Here is a 17,708-nt window from a genome sequence, read left to right on the forward strand (position 1 = left end):
CAATCTGTCCTACATTCATCATTTTTAATTAACAGGGAAGTGTCTGTATATGCTCATTACAAACACATCCCCATTTTTCCTCTCAAGCTAGCAGACACTTTGTGTGAAGCATCATCATTTGGTTGAACATCTTAATTTTAAGATGCCGGATCAGAAAGGACAATGGTCTTTGATGGCATCTCTTTCACTCTCATGAGAAAGGGTCAGCCTTCCTACTATAAATCTGCAGGCAGCTGGTGAAACAAACATGAAAATTAAAAGAACTAAAGGAGATTAGTTGTTTTTTAATAGATCCGAAAGTGAAATTCTGGAAACCCTGCCAAGACACCACAACTAACAGAAAAGTCACAGTTCCTTATGCTGCAGAATTTAGTTGATAAAAGAGATAAAATAAGTAGGGGGGGGGAATTAATATGTTTTTTGCTGTCAGGTATTCTTAATGCCCCAGTTTAAGGTACCTGCCTCTGCCTCCACCATGATCACTTTTGCCAACAGTGAGTAAACTGTATCAGAAGCAGATGTGACTGTCAACTCTCAAAATATACAGTATTTCATAATTCTCTTTTTTAGTATTCTGGTGCTCTTATTAGCTGCATGTGAAAAAACCTGGAATATCATAAGCACTCAACCTTCAGAATAATGTAAACTTACGACAGTTCTAAACAGTTAATGGTTTGTGAAGACAGCTCTTTTTACTTTACGTATGTCATAGCTCGGGGCTCCCCCACTGGCTCAGTGGTAAAGAATACACCTGCAGTGCAGGAGACACGGGTTCAATCCCTGGGTTAGGAAGATGTCCTGGAGAAAGAAATGGCAACCCACTCCAGTATTCTTGCCTGGAAAATCCTATAGATAGAGGAGCCTAGTGGGCTACAGTTCATGGAGTCGCAAAGAGTCAGACACAACTGAGAACACACATGTCATGGCTCATTCTATTCCAGACACATATTTATACCTGTGGGCAATGGTCTCAGAAGTACTAAAGTAATAGTTCTCAAAGTAAAAGTGGACTGAGGGTGCTTCTGCTAACAATATAGATTGTCCACACCACTCTCCTTTAGCTCAAACCTGTAAAACACACTTCTAACAGAAGAACCATCCATGTACCTAGAGTGCCCTACTCTCATGCTCTGTTAGACTGGAGGAGAGAGGTAAAAAGAATGGTAACTATCACACTACAAAATTGTTCAAAAGATCTAGGTATAGCAATGATGTATGTATGCTGTTATACATACATTATATGTGGATTTGTGTCCAAATCTACAGAATGCACAACACCAAGAATGAATCACAATGTAAATTATGGACTTTAGGTGATAATAATGTGTTCATGTAAGCATCAACTGTAACAAATGAACCACTCTGGTGGAGGATGTTGATAAAGCAGGTGGTTGTGCATATGTGGAAAAAAGGGTTATATGGAAAATCTCTGTACCCTCCCCTCAACTTTGCTATAAACCTTAAACTGCTCTAAAAAGAATGTCTAATATAAAATAATTTTTAAAAAAAATCTAGGTTTACTCTGCTAGCTCAGAAGAGCAAAACTAAAGTTAACAAATGATCTAAGTATGCTATAATGGATCAGCTTAAGACATTCTCAGATGACAAAAAGATAAGGGGAAACTGTATTGATCCATAGTGTGGCCAAATTGAAGATGGCCATGTGGAATGAAAAGGGATTTCTACCTATAATTAAGCAATACAATACCTCTGTAACTTACTAAGTATATGCAAGAAGTCAACGGGATATCAAGTCTGGCAAAGACTATAGGAAACAAATGAAGTCCTAACAGGTTTGTTTGTGCATGCATGTGTAGGTTAAATTAATACTTAGTTTAGGACATCATAATCTATTAGCCCATGTACTTTTCCTCAAAGATGCTGCAGGCAGTTAAAGAAATATTTGAGGTCTCAAGGTATACACTCTCAATAAAGCTTGTTTTTTTTTTAGTTACCAAAAAAAAAAAAAAAAAAAAAAAACACAGTGGATACACATAGAAAGGGAGAAGATAAAGACAGTGAAATGTGAAAAAGTTGATGCAAATAGAAATTTGGAGAATGATTAAAAGATGAAAGAACTGAAAGAAAAAGATGCACAACTCCGGCACTTTAAGATATCTGATCTAGAGGTAAATTACCCTTTCACATGGCTCTCTTTTTAAGTATCATATATAGTTAACTCACAGCCAGAAACTTGCAGTCCAAGAGCTATCTAGTACTACTTGAATCTTCATGGGCAAAAACCCTATAGCAGTGGATTCTCAAAATGAGAAAAGTGGTCAAAGTCACAAAGATGACGTTCTCTTAATACATGGGAAAAATGACTAATCCACTGACCTAGGCATATATTTGCTTGTTTTACGCCAGGAAAATCCATTTACAGCTCGAGGATGGGCCAGATATACAAAAGAAAAGTCAGTTTCTCCTTCAGATTGTTTTTCAGAATTTTTATCTGGAGAGGTAACAGATGTCCGCCAGTTTTCTACATTATACCATACCTTTAAAAGACAGTCATCCTAAGAGGGTGGAAAAACAGAAACAGAAAAACATCCAGATCAGAATTAAAGGTTAAATCAAATACCAAAGGTAAGATTTTTCTTCCCAATTAAAGGAACGTAGGGATGTGAGGAGGGGTTGGGCATGGAAAAATTAAGAAAATCTCTGATTCTGATACTTTTCTAACCAGCATTCCTTAACTGTTCTTTGAGAATTACAGTATGTGAATGTGTGTATTTTGCAAAGGTTGGTTCAAGGAAAATGCTAGCTACCATTTGATATGGAAAATAAAGTCATTCAGGAAAGACCTAAAGATGAAGGGTTCATTTTCTCACTTAGCCAAATATTAAATAAGAAAGCATTACCATTAGTAGACTTCAAAATACTGCTAATTTTATAAAACATTTTTTATAGATTGTCATATGAATGTTCAAAGAAAATGATAAAAACTAGTTAGCAACTACGACTATATAAAATATTCTAAGCACAATCAAAATTGCATCTCCTATTCTGGGAAGGAAAGCAAGAACGAGAGATTAGCATGTACCAGGCTCTGCTCATAAGCTACTAATTACATGCCCGACACTGACTGAAGTCAATCAGACTAAACAGTTCTAAATACCTCACTAAGAATTTAAGACATATCTCGTATTCTTAGTCTGCAGATTTGAGTCATGGGAACAGTAACTTCAGACTATTAGTTTTATGTAACGTGCTCTGTGAGCCAATGATTTAAAATAATTAAAATTTAAGGGAATTCACTGTTCTGAAATCAACAGGTAATAACAAAGAAAAGTTACAAATGTCCTTCTAGAAAGTCTGTAAATTCTTTTACTATAAATACAGTCTAATATAGCTGTCAGCTAGAAGATAACATAAATAACAGTTATAGTTTATTACTGACAGTATACTATATCCAAGATACTGTGCCACTTTATATACACTGTCTATAAACTAACCCGATGATCCATGACCTATGAAGTAGGTATTATCATCCTTAGTCTATACATGGGAAAACCAAGGATCAAAGTAATTAACTACTTGCTCAAGATCAAAAAGTTGGTAAATGGCAAACTTATACCCAGATCTACCTTTGACCTAAGCTGTTTCAATTATATCATATTACCCTTTGACATAATACTATTTAGCCAATTTTGGCTTTTTAACATATTTAACAGAAAATATTTGCAACATAAATAGTGAAGTTAATTTTTTTTGATATTTCAAAATACACCATAAACACAACTTGATAATAGTATTTTCACAAATTACCTTCCCAGCAGTGGCAAAAAATTCTCCATCTGGTGAAAATTTCATTAAATGAACTTGGGAAGCAGTTCTGTAAATTAAATAGACAAGGCATAATTTTCAAGGAAAATTAAATGAGAGAATGCAACATTACTTCTCTAAACTATATTCAGTAATCTGCTTCAAATACAAAATATGATAACATAAGTTTGACACTTACTTTTAAGTATATCTCATAATATAAATTAGAAATAGAAAATTTAATATTAAATATAAAAATTATTTTCAATGTAAAAATATCTATGCATAAGAATCATATAAGGAATGACTTGTCATTCTTTAAAGCTAAAGACAGAAGAGTCATAGGTCTCATTCCTTTAGAATATGAGAAAGAAGAGTTTCATTTTTTAACCTGGAAATCTAATTTTTGGAGCTATGGATACTTAAATTCCAACATACATTTACAAGAACAATAAATCAGTATTTTATAATGAATTCTGCCTTAAGGCAGCATTTGCACAGTTGAAGATTATGTGTGTGTTAATGAGAGACTTCCAACCACTATGGATTCGGCCTTCCAATTTCACCAACATACTTGGTGCATACTTGTCTTTCCTTCCTCAAGGAGTTTCAGCTCATTTCCCTCATCACCTTTCCTTCTGCCTTTCAGGAAATACTGATCTCAAGACATTTCTCACTATCATTACTTTCCTTTTCTTTACCCAAGTTCATGCTTAGATAGAGTCACACTAAACTTATTTGTAAAGCAAGCCAAAGAGGAAATCCGTCATAGTTCAATTTCAAATTAAAAAAACGTTTTTACCCTGACTTTAATTATTATAAATACATAACAGAAAATAATGATATAAATGGGTGAAAAGAAGAAAATAAAATCATCTACAGCTTCACCAAAACCACAACAACCATTTCCATGCAAAATCACTAGTAACATGTTAAGACGTTGACTTCCAGATCTCTTTCCACTCTACCTCTCCATCTACTTTCTGTGGGAGGTTGTGGGGAAGAAGATGGAAACTTTTTACAATTTGCTCTGTAATATTTATTTTAAAACATGTCATGAACATAAGTTCTAATACTTTGAAACTCCAATACTTGGCCACCTGATACGAAGAGCTGAATCATATGCAAAGACCCTGATGCCGGGAAAGATTGAGGGCAAGGAGGAGAAGGGGACGACAGAGGATGAGATGGTTGGATGGTATCACTGACTCAATAGGCATGGGTTTGGGTGGACTCCGGGAGTTGGTGATGGACAGGGAGGTCTGGCGTGCTGTGGTTCATGGGGTCGCAAAGAGTCGGACATGACTGAGTGATTGAACTGAACTGAACATTAAGTGGTACAGTGAACAGTTTTGAACACACATTTTTATGTATCTGGTTAATCTTAAAGATATCTTTAAAACAAATAATTAAAAGGGCTTGGTCTTACACTGCTATATTTAAAATGGTTAACCAACAAGAACCTACTATATGGCACATGGAACTCTGCTCAATGTGGTATGGCAGCCTAGACGGGAGTGGAGTTCGGGGGAGAATGGATACATGTATTTGTATGGCTGAGTCCTTCACTGTTCACCTGAGACTATCATAACATAGTTTGTTAATCAGCTATACCCCAATACAAAAAAAAGTTAAAAAAAAATTCCTGGTCTTCATGATTGTGACTGTGTTGCCCCAAAAGTTTTTTCTTAAAGCAATATCTAAAGCAATTCTCTTAAATGGGAATCAGATTTCACGCTCTGCTCAAAACCCTCAACAGCTTCCACACTCACTCAAAATTAAAATGCAAATGCCTCACAATAACCTATAAGCTGCCTCCTGACTCTTGATCATTTCTCCCTCACTCCTCACTATGTTCACTTTCCTCCAGCCACAAGGTGACACACAGTTTTACCTCAGGGTCTTGTACTAGTTCCCTCCTCCAAAAGATATGCACACATAATTTACTTCCTTCATATCTATACTCAACGTCAGCTCTACTCCTCTTCTCCCATCCTACTTATTCTCTATCGTACCTACTAGTCTTCATCTAACAGGTATAAGCAGATTTTTTTAATGCACCACAAATGAACTATAATCAAGCTCAACTTTTAAATGTATTCCAGTTAGTGTAAACTTCAGTTGTTCAGTTCAGTTCAGTTGCTCAGTCATGTCCGACTATTTGAAACCGCATGAACTGAAGCATACCAGGCCTCCCGGTCCATCACCAATTCCTGGAGTTTACCCAAACTCATGTCCATTGAGTCAGTGATGCCATCCAACCATCTCATCCTCTGTCGCCCCCTTCTCACTCTGCCCTAAGTCTTTCCCAGGGTCTTTACAAAAGAGTCAGCTCTTCACATGAGGTGGCCAAACTATTGGAGTTTCAGCTTCAACATCAGTCCTTCCAATGAACACTCAGGACTGATCTCCTTTAGAATGGATTGGTTGGACCTCCTTGCAGTCCAAGGGACACTCAAGAGTCTTCTCCAACACCACAGTTCAAAAGCATCAATTCTTCAGCGCTCAGCTTTCTTTATAGTCTAACGCTCACATTCAAATATGACTACGGGAAAAACCACAGCCTTGACTAGACAAACTGTTGTTGACAAAGTAATGTCTCTGCTTTAAATATGCTATCTAGGTTGGTCATAACTTTCCTTCCAAGGAGGAAGTGTCTTTTAATTTCATGGCTGCAGTCACCATCTGCAGTGATTTTGGAGCCCCAAAAAATAAAGTTAGCCGCTGTTTCCCCATCTATTTGCCATAAGTAATGGGACCGGGTGCCATGATCTTTGTTTTCTGAATGTTGAGCTTTAAGCTAACTTTTTCACTCTCCTCTTTCAACTTCATCAAGAGCTTCTTTAGTTCTTCTTCATTTTCTGCCATAAGGGTGGTGTCATCTGCATATCAGGTTATTGATATTTCTCCCGGCAATCTTGATTCCAGCCTGTGCTTCTTCCAGCCCAGCGTTTCTCACGATGTACTCTGCATATAAGTTAAATAAGCAGGGTGACAATATACAGCCTTGACATACTCCTTTTCTTATTTGGAACCAGTCTGTTGTTCCATGTCCAGATCTAACTGTTGCTTCCTGACCTGCATACATACAGGTTTCTCAAGAGGGAGGTCAGGTGGTTTGGTATTCCCATCTCTTTCAGAATTTTCCAGTTTATTGTGATCCACACAGTCAAAGGCTTTGGCATATTCAATAAAGCAGAAGTAGATGTTTTTCTGGAACGCTCTTGCCTTTTCAATGATACAATGGATGTTGGCAATTTGATCTCTGGTTCCTCTGCCTTTTCTAAAACCAACTTGAACATCTGGACGTTCACAGTTCACATATTGCTGAAGCCTGGCTTGGAGAATTTTGAGCATTACTGTACTAGCATGTGAGACAAGTGCCATTGTGCAGAAGTTTGAGCATTCTTTGGCATTGCCTTTCTTTGGAATTGGAATGAAAACTGATCTTTTCCAGTCCTGTGGCCACTGCTGAGTTTTCCAGATTTTCTGGCATATTGAGTGCAGCACTTTCACAGCATCATCCTTTAGGATCTGAAATAGCTCAACTGGAATTCCATCAACTCTACTAGCTTTGTTCGTAGTGATGCTTCCTAAGGTCCACTTGACTTTATATTCCAGGATGTCTGGCTCTAGGTGAGTGATCACACCATTGTGATTATCTGGGTCGTGAAGATATTTTTTTGTAGTTCTGTGTATTCTTGCCATCTCTTTTTAATATCTTCTGCTTCTGTTAGGTTGATACCATTTCTGTCCTTTATTGAGCCCATCGTTGCATGAAATGTTCCCTTGGTATCTCTAATTTTCTAGAAGAGATTGCTAGTCTTTCCCATTCTATTGCTTTCCACTATTTCTTTGCATTGATCATAAGGAAGGCTTTCTTATCTCTCCTTGCTATTCTTTGGAACTCTGCATTCAAATCGGTATATCTTTTCTTTTCTCCTTTGCCTTTTGCTTCTCTTCTTTTCACAGCTATTTGTAAGGCATCATCAGACAGTCATTTTGCTTTTTTGCATTTCTTTTTCTTGGGTATGGTCTTGATCCCTGTCTCCTGTACAATGTTACAAACCTCCATCCATAGTTCATCAGGCACTCTATCAGATCTAGTTCCTTAAATCTATTTCTCATTTTCACTGTATAACCATAAGGGATTTGATTTAGATCATACTTGAGTGGTCTAGTGGTTTCCCCCACTTACTTCAATTTAAGTCTGAATTTGGCAATAAGGTGTTCATGATCCAAGCCACAGTCAGCTCCTGGTCTTGTTTTTACTGACTGTATGGAGCTTCTCCATCTTTGGCTGCAAAGAATATAATCAATCTGATTTCAGTGTTAGCCATCTGGAGATGTCCATATGTAGAGTCTTCTCTTGTGTTTTTGGAAGAGGGTGTTTGCTATGACCAGTGTGTTCTCTTGGCAAAACTATTAACCTTTGCCCCGCTTCATTCTGTACTCCAAGGCCAAATTTGCCTGTTACTCCAGGTGTTTCTTGACTTCCTACTTTTGCATTCCTGACCCCTATAATGAAAAGGACATCTTTTGGGGGTGTTAGTTCTAAAAGGTCTTGTAGGTCTTCATAGAACCGTTCAACTTCAGCTTCTTCAGCATTACTGGTTGGGGCATAGACTTGGATTACCGTGATATTGAATGGTTTGCCTTGGAAACGAACAGAGATCATTCGGTCATGTTTGAGATTGCATCCAAGTACTGCATTTCGGACCCTTCTGTTGACTATCATGACCATTCCATTTCTTCTAAGGATCAATCTTCAGTTGATCCTAGAATAAAACTTGCATAGTTTCCAGTCCAAGGCTTAATTGTTTACTTAAATAATAAACTACTTCAAATAAATGAGTATGTCTAGTCCAAGTTACTAGGACTCTGTATAATTCTGTTTTTTTCACTTAAGATTCTCTCCCTCTTCCAAATGTATGAAATACATTTAAAATTCTCAGTTCAACCCAAGAAGCTCCTTACCAGATCTGCAGTGACTGCAGTACAGCACTTCTTTGCTCTTCTCTCCCTGCAATCTTATAAGCAAAGCCACAGCTCTTTCTAGAGAATTATCTTTTTTGCGAAATCCTGTTTCCTCTCTATATTTAAACCCTTTTTAATACCCATGATCTGACTATGGGGTGCAAAAAAAACACATAGAACTAGCTCCTTTGAAATCTCCTTTGTAAATTCTATATACAGGAAATGTGCCTTACTCTGACTTTGGTATCTGATAGGTGACTCAGTGGTGAAGAATCCCTCTGCCAACGCAGGAGAAGATACTGGGTTGGGAAGATCCCCTGGAGAAGTAAATGACAACCCACTCCAATATTCTTGCCTTGGAAATACCGTAGACAGAGGAGCCTAGTGGGCTACAGTTCATGGGGTCTCAAGAAGAGATGGATACAACTTAGCAACTAAACAACTGCTTCACATAAAACTGACTCAGGAAGAATGCCCTTCGTTACATCCTGTCATACCGATTTACTGGTATATTGTCTATCTCCACCCATCTGTTCATGGCTATATTCTAAGCACTTTTACCGCTGCCTGGAATATGATAAGCACTCAACAAATACTTGTTGGAATGAAAGTAATTTGGACTTGCTATCTAAAGAACATAAGAAAAATTAAGCCAACTGATACATACTTCCATAAAGTATGATACTAATTTTATGCTCTTATTAACAGTATATATTAATTAGAGTATCTTTTCTCTATTCACTCACTAGTAATAGGTATTATTAATTCTTTTCTTTATGGATATTTTGCATCTCATGATTTTTGAATGAGGTCAGTCAACTCAATATGCTGCTCTTTATTTGCATATAATACTTTAAAAAATTTTCTCAAAACATTTTTCTCATTTTCCATTTTTGTTTACTTCTGAAATATCTACTACCTTCGAATTAATTTTTAAAACCTCCTTTTAAAAAGTGGCATTAACCCAAAATTGCATGTATTTCCCATCAAGGTTTTGGTTTTTTTTTCCTTACAGTATTTTTGCTTCACAAAAGATTTTTATTGATACCCAAAACTATTAATTTTTTTCCTTTTCTTTCTTTTTAGTTTTTAGCTGTGGTGTTATACTTAGAAAAATTTCCACAACTCTAAAATAGCACTTCTCATCCAATAGTGATAGCACACAAATGACAATAGCCCAATACACAATTTTTAATTTCCCAGTAGTGATATTTAAAAAAAGTAAAAAGAAACAGGTGAAGTTAATTATATTTTACTTAATCCAATATACCAAAAGTATTATCATTTCAGTATGTAATCAACTAAAACTTAGTATGACTTTCACATTCTTTTAAAACTTTTAAATCCAGTGTGTATTTTATACTTTTAGGACATCTCAGTTCAGTCTAGCCATATTTCAAGTGCTCAAGTGAGATGTGGCTAGTTGCTATCATACCAGACACGGCAGTATTAAAATATGAAAATTTACTGATATTTTCATCTAAATTTTTTTTGTTGTATACATACTGCTTTTTCTTCCTTTTAAATTTGTTTTTGTGCCAAGTATGAAAGAGATTCTAACTTTGCTTTCTCCTCCACAGAGCTAGCAAGTTGCCTTACTGATGTAAAATGCCACCTTACATACTAAAGCTCTGTGTACTTGGGTCTAACCCTGGATCCTAATCTATCCATTCCTGTATCAACAACAAACGGCTTGATCTGTTGTAGCATTATAATTAGTTTTACTATACTGTATGTCTTCATTCTTTTCTTCTTTCAGAATTTTCCTTTTCTTGCCATATGTGTCCTTTTAAAATTCTGGACTCCACTCACAAGTAGAAATTCCAATGAGATTTTGATAAGAGTGATATTTAACATATAGATTAATTTGGGAAAAATTTACTTCTTCACAACAGGAAAACTCAGTCAAAAGTATGAAAGGTATCTTTGTCTTCCTTTTGTATACTTTAGAATGCTCTTATGGGCCTTACACATTTCTGTTTCTTCCTATGTGTTTTATTCAACAATTAAAAAAAAAAAAAAGGATCTGCAGAGCATGGGAAATGGGGACTGTTCTATATATATAAGAAAAGGTATGTCACAATTATAAAAAAATCAACACTTTTTATGTTAGTATGCTTTTATACAAACTAAAATTCATTTATAATATAATAAGACCATATGAAACAGGTTTATTGGTTTAACCCCCTAGTTAATTGCTTACTTGCACTGCCAAATGCATCTCCAATCCCCAAAGTTAAGATCTGTTTTATCTGGATTTTCATCTTCAGCTGGCTTCTCCAAGTTAGCATTGGACCAGAGCTGCAAACAGCTGGAACCAGTTAAAAGACGATTACCTGAAAAAATACGTGCACTAATAATTATTTAGGTATTTAATTAGTGACTTAAGTTACATGCTCAAGAGCTTCATATAATACTGTAAAGAATATAACTTTTTTAAAAAGTCAAATAAAAAGAGATTTGGGTTATAAGGGAGTAAGGCTATATTTTAACTTTGTTGAAGAAGCTTAGACAGAAAGGGGAACAGATCTTGTAATCTCTTTTTCAACAAACATTTAATGAGCATCATCTTTGTAAGAGGCACTGTGCTAGGCACTGGCAATACAATGACAAATGAGACACTGTCCTTTTTCATAATGGGTTCACATTCCAATAGAGAAATGTTAGAACAGAAGCATGAAAACATGTTAGTTCAAATATATTCTAGAGAATGCTTCATAATTTCCTTATGGTTAAGGCATAAAGCACATAGTAGACCTAAGAAAAGAAGTAAGGTTGGGGGTGGGGGGAAGCCATCATATTGTGAAGCATTTTTGAGGTTTGTAAGGAGTTTAGTTTGTTACAAGCAGCTGGGAGTTAAAAGATTTTATATGGAGGGATAGCTTGCAGAGTGGATCTGTATTCTACAAAAAGGGGTCTCAGCTGGGAGAGGGGTGTCAATAGATAGACGTGAAGGGGCATATAAACCTCCTCCAATAACATACATGCAAAAGTTATAGGTATACCATGTGCATTTTTCCTGAGATAACCCATAATTTTCACCATACTTTCAAAAATCCCAGTACACAAAGAAGGGTAAATATTCTCTATAATTCTAGAGACAGACAAGATTAGGGAAAACATAAGATGCTGGGAAACCTGGTTAAATGACTACAATACATATAGATGGGAAATCATGAGGATCTGAATCAAATATTAAAGTAATAAGCATGGATTTGAAAGCCATTTCAAAAAAACAGAATTTTCAAGGCTTGACACCAAATGAAAAATAGAGAGATACAAGAACTTTCAAGGATAGATCCCAACTATATGACTTGGATAACTGAAGTACAAACTTTGGCCAAAAAGCTGACAATAAATAAGGCATTCATCTTGGCAACTGAAGACTATGGATTTGTATCTCTTTGGAAAGAGCACTTTACTTAAAAAGCGAGTCTGTGGCAAAACACTGACTTGAAATAGGAAATCCCTGGGTCTAAATACCAAGTAAGGTACTTAATCAGCTATGTGAATTTGGGCAAGTTGGGCAACTTCTGAGCCTCAGTTTTCTCACCTATAAAATTAGAAATTTATGTAGAGTTGTTGTAAGAATTAGCTATTATATATATAATGTATTTGGCACAGGCTAGGCACTTAGCAGAAGCTCAATAAACAGTAGCAATTAGGTGGAAAGTCTCATAGATGGATAAAAACAGCCGAGACAGTACTAACAAGGCATTCCATTTACATATGGTTATTATTCCACTGTTGAGCTTACCAACAAACACACCTGTTCTTTTATTGCGGCAATAAAATTGACATGTACCATTATATTACTTTCAGGTTATAACACAATGATTCATTATTTGTATACAGTGTGAAATGACTACCACAGTAAGTCTAGTTAACATTCATCAACACATATGGTTACAATTTTTTTTTCTTGTGATAAGAACTTTTAAGATTTACTCTTTCTCTGCAACGGTTCAAATACACAGTACAGAACTAAGCATAGTTACCATGTCATGCATTACATACCAGGATTTATTTCATAACTCATAACCTTCATCTATTTCATCTACTCTCCCCAACCCCACCCTTCTCCACCCACTACCTCTGACTTCTCAGTATCTGTGAATTCAATTTTGATAAGTTTTCTTTAACATAAAAACTAAGGGTGAAATTAAGGTATCCCCCCAAGTTAATAAATTAATATAGAATGCAAAATAATTCACTTTAGTTACAGAATGGAACAAAAATAAGTAGGGTATATAGTATAATACATTGATTTGAACAGAAAGGACAGAGGTATGGCTATCACAGGAGGAGAAAAAAAAGCATTAAGTCTAAAACAGTAAATCTTGGGCTTAAAGCAAGATGCAATGGTGGGTCTGGTGGCAATACAAAGGTACTACAGTCAGTTTATTAGCATCACTTGAAAAATATTCTTTATATCCAGTGCCTGGCATATACTAATAAGGTATATTCATCAAAACTAAAAATACTAATATTTCACTCACTATATTCTAAATCTGTTTATAAATAGTTACAAAATTCATTTGAAAAAACAATAACAGCTCCCAAATATATATTACAATAATAACCCATCTCTGAACCAAACCTCTAAATTTTAAACTTTTGATTATAAAAAGAAAAATAAGAGAATTTGCTGTGAATTTTAACTAAATCATGATTTAAAAGATAACCGTCATGAACTATTGGCAAGTCACTAGCAGATATGTTAAGAAAATAAGTAGTTATCTTCTAAAAGAATTCTGTAATGATGATTTCAAAGGAACTTAAATACTATCAATATCAATAATAATATCAATACTACCTTCTGAAGCATTAGTACTTACAGACCACAGGTACAGAAATTCCAAGCAACTACTGAGTCATTACTAAAGAACACTCACTTCAAATAAAAATGTTTTTATTACAGTTATTCATAAGAGACTTCCAGTATCCAGTTCACTTGCTAACAATCTTTTTTATAGGTAAGTACTAAAATACCTTTTTATAGAAAGCATCAAGTACATTCATATGTTAAGTAATCTGCTCATGATCACAAAACTTCTACTCATATATATAAACATTTATTAACAGTTTAATATATGACGGGCCCCAGATAAATTACTGAATATAAGACCTTGTCTAACAAAATAAATAATTATAATAAATTGTAGTGCTATCACAGAATAACCATATAATTTATTATCCAAACAGGAACACTTGTGAAAATAAAAGATGACAGTATTAATAATTATATGAGGACAATAGGCATAAACTGGACATGAGTAACCTTATACCTAGTAGAGTTACCTAGTAGAGTTAAATACAAAGTGCCCTACTAAATGCCAGATTTGAATCCAGGTTAAATTTTTACTCTTCTCACTATATGCATAAAATACACATACAAAATGCCAGCTAGCAAGCATTAACCTCATGAGATAAAATATTTTAAAACATTGTGAATTTTTAAAATCTGAAATAATCTCTATCTTCTAAAATAATTTCACAAGGTTCTGAACTTTGTATTCTAAACTAACACTTTTTTCTCAGCCATTTTATCTACTATACACAACTGCATCTCAACATCTGTGTATTCTTTTCATCAGTCACTCAATATGAACTGACCACCTACAATGATAAAAGCACTGAAACAAGTTATTTCTCATTCAGACTACTGTGAATGCACTTTTCAAAGGTAATTAAAATACAATATTTACGTTCCTGTTCCTCTTGTCTCTGATCATTCTGAGACACTGCTACCAGAAAAATCTGGCAAAATCATAAATCTTAGTTTGCCACTAGCCACTTTCAAAAACCTATACATTTCATACAATTTAAAAGAATTAAGTTATTTAATTATTTACATGACTGTAAAGGCTTTCCACTCTTCACCAGACTCACTCCAGTCTCAATGAAGTATTAACCAGTATCAGAACATATCCTACGCTTTCTTTCTCTGTTCCTTTGCTCACTCTGGTAAACTGGTAAAAACTGCTTTAGGACTATTTTTTAATGCAGAAATAGATAAGTGATACATATGCAGGAGACCAGGGTTTTGACTGGGTCGGAAAGATCCACTGAAGAAGGGAATGGCAACCCACTTTGGTATTCTTGCCTGGCGAATTCCATGGACAGAGGAGCTTGGCGGGCTACAAACCACAGGGTCACGAAGAACTGGACATAAAAGTGACTAACACTTTCACTTTCAACCTATCCCCACCCTTACTATCAAAGTCCATCTACTCTCATGTCAAAAGGCTCCCCTTCAACGAATCTTTGATTCTCCAGAGACAATTAGTGTCTGCTTCCCAAAACAACACATATTCCTACAACAGCTGGACACTATTATGGTGCATATTTTCCTCATTTCAGTATAAGCTCTAAAACTGGACAACTTGTTTTACTTACTTTTGTGTTCTCTCTCATTTCACACAAAGCAGAACTGAAATACATGAAAGTAAAAAAAAAAAAAAAGCAAGTATTATTTCAGTTAATCCTTCTTTTCTTACCTGCAGGATCCCAAGTTATATTGTGTGCTATGGAGTCCAGAAAAAATTGGCCACTTTTCTGCCACTGACTATATAATTCCTAAAATTTGAAAAAAAGGTCATTTAGTCTATTACTGGCATCTGTTCTGTCAAGTGTATACACTGACACTAATTATTTTTAATAATACATGTACTCATTTTTTGAGGTATAATTGAGCACTGAGTCATATTTGAAGAGAATAAAATGTTCAGTCTAGTCAAGAAAAATAAAGGGTATGTGATGGAGATCAATGAGAGCATATCCATTCCTGGAAGGTCCAAAAGTCTGTCTTTACTATATTTAGACAATCAATAAATATCTGCCAACTAGGACAATATATGTATTAACCTCAAACTTTTAAAGTTACTATTATTACTTTATTATTATTATTATAGCTACAAAGGTTTAATTCTAAATGTGTCTGTGTCTCTGCTATTTGAAGATTCCTCCTCTTTTAGTGTTTCACCTTCACCTGAGGGCATATGGTAAGTGTGAAGATTCAGAATAAGAGATGTTAACACTGCTCTTATATTATATAAAGGCTTTTCATCCCTTAAAGCAGTATTTTTCAAACTTTTTTAACCCACAAACCAGTAAGAAATACACACTGCACTGTAACCCAGAACACATATATGCATACATACAAATGCAATCTAAGTTTACTCTTAATACATGTGATGAAATCTAACATTTCTATTCTCTTTCATTTTCTTTTAAAGTCAAGTTGTGGCCTACTAAGTTGACTTCTCTAACCTCTACTAGATTGAGACTCATAAATACTCTCTGAGTGTAGTGGCTCCCATGCTTTGGTATGAAAGCAATGTGAGATGGTTTACTAAAAACTCAGACTCTGAAGACCCATGCCCAAACGTTCAGATTCAAAAGGTCCAGGACTAGGCACAGGAATCTGTACTTTAAACCAACATCTTCAAGTGATTTTGATACAGCTGACCTGCTGAATACTCTTATGAAACACTATGTGGGCTTCCCTGGTAGCTCAGACAGTAAAGAATTCACCTGCGATGCAGGAGACCTAGATTCAATCCCTGGGGTGGGAAGACTTCCTGGAGGAGGGCATGGCAACCCACTCCAGTATTCTTGCCTGGAGAATCACCATGGACAGAGAAGCCTGGAGGGCTACAGTCCATGGGGTCGCAAAGAGTCAGACACAACTGAGCAACTAAGCACAGTTTGCAGGAATGGCTCTCAATCATCAGAAGACTCCCTCTACAACTAGACGTACAAGTACGTAGGCACAATCCCACAGGTACAGATGTACAATTCCCCAGAGGAGGACCTGGACACACTGTCAACTAGTGATTCTGAAGTGCACCTCTTGTGAAGAACTACCATCGGAACAGAATATTCCAGAATGTACAAATAAAATAATATTTTTATGAGGCTCTAAAGATTCTCTGATACTATATCTTGGAATTAAAGATTTTGAGCATCTTCCAAGTTAATAATTTTTCCATTTGATCCAGTTTTCCCTTTATTCATCAGGCTTTTTTTCCCTTGCCCTCTTTGCAAACTCAGTGCTGCTACCAATAAACCAGCCTCTTCTTATTGAATTTTTCAGACTATTATATTAAATGATTATAACTAGTACAAGGGTTATAACTGAAATTCAATCCTACTCTTATAAGTAAAGGCATTTTAACATAACAAACTGATTTTTTAAAGTCAGTTATTTCATTCAACAAATATTTATTGACTAGCATTTGAAATACAGTGGTTTAGAAGGAACAACTACCTATAAAATATGTTTTTAGTACTATTAACTACTAATTCCTAAGGGTATGAGAGCCTCTAACACTGGATTCATAGATAATAATATAAACACAAACAGAGACGAGAGAAGTGTGGATTCTCTTTCCATGAAAGTTTTAAATGGACATCAATTAACCTAGAGAAAATATTTTTCATTAACACAAGGTAAGGAAAAAGAATGCTCACACCTAGGGATCAAGATAACTAGTTTCACTCTTAGATCTATGGCTCAAGTCACATATTTTTGAACCTCTGCTGCCTTATTTATAAAAAAGAAATAACAGCTGCCCAACTAAGTCAGAGGAAATTTGTAAGATATTAATAAGCTAAGTGAAAATGAAATGAAAACTATTAAAAAATATATAAGATAAATCTATTATTAACATAGTTTGATTTTTCACATTTAACAAATTCCCAGTCTTTGAAATCAAGAATAAATAGATGTTAAACAATTTTGGAATTGAGCAAAGAGCCTTTTAAGGCTGACTTGCTTAATATCAAACAGCTACACAGCAGCAGATAAATAAACCATTTCTATGACTCCTACTACAGTGTTCTTTAGACCACACCATGCTGATCCTCTTTCACAGTTAAAATCAGTAGTTTAACCTTCAGTAGAGATGAGTAAAATACCCTGGTCTGCTATATTTAAGATTACCAAAACACACAAAAAATCT

At 35.3% G+C, this 17,708-nt stretch overlaps 1 protein-coding gene across 6 annotated transcripts in view; it reads right to left on the minus strand.

Annotated features, from left to right (window-relative positions):
* Positions 1–17,708, minus strand: part of DMXL1 (Dmx like 1) — a 124,285-nt gene that overhangs the window by 90,814 nt on the left and 15,763 nt on the right. For 5 of the 6 annotated variants that reach the window (XM_065918222.1, XM_065918221.1, XM_065918220.1 and 2 more), the window contains exons 4-7: positions 15,243–15,321; positions 10,946–11,078; positions 3,769–3,835; positions 2,338–2,516 (exon numbers count right to left, since the gene is read on the minus strand). In XM_065918222.1, the coding sequence (XP_065774294.1) occupies positions 2,338–2,516; positions 3,769–3,835; positions 10,946–11,078; positions 15,243–15,321 (458 nt within the window). Of the gene's footprint in view, positions 1–2,337; positions 2,517–3,768; positions 3,836–10,945; positions 11,079–15,141; positions 15,176–15,242; positions 15,322–17,708 lie in introns of all 6 variants that reach the window. The other variant, XM_065918224.1, reaches the window with a different exon arrangement.

This window comes from Muntiacus reevesi, chromosome 1 (assembly GCF_963930625.1).
Source record: "Muntiacus reevesi chromosome 1, mMunRee1.1, whole genome shotgun sequence".
In the NCBI taxonomy this organism is placed as follows: domain Eukaryota; kingdom Metazoa; phylum Chordata; class Mammalia; order Artiodactyla; family Cervidae; genus Muntiacus; species Muntiacus reevesi.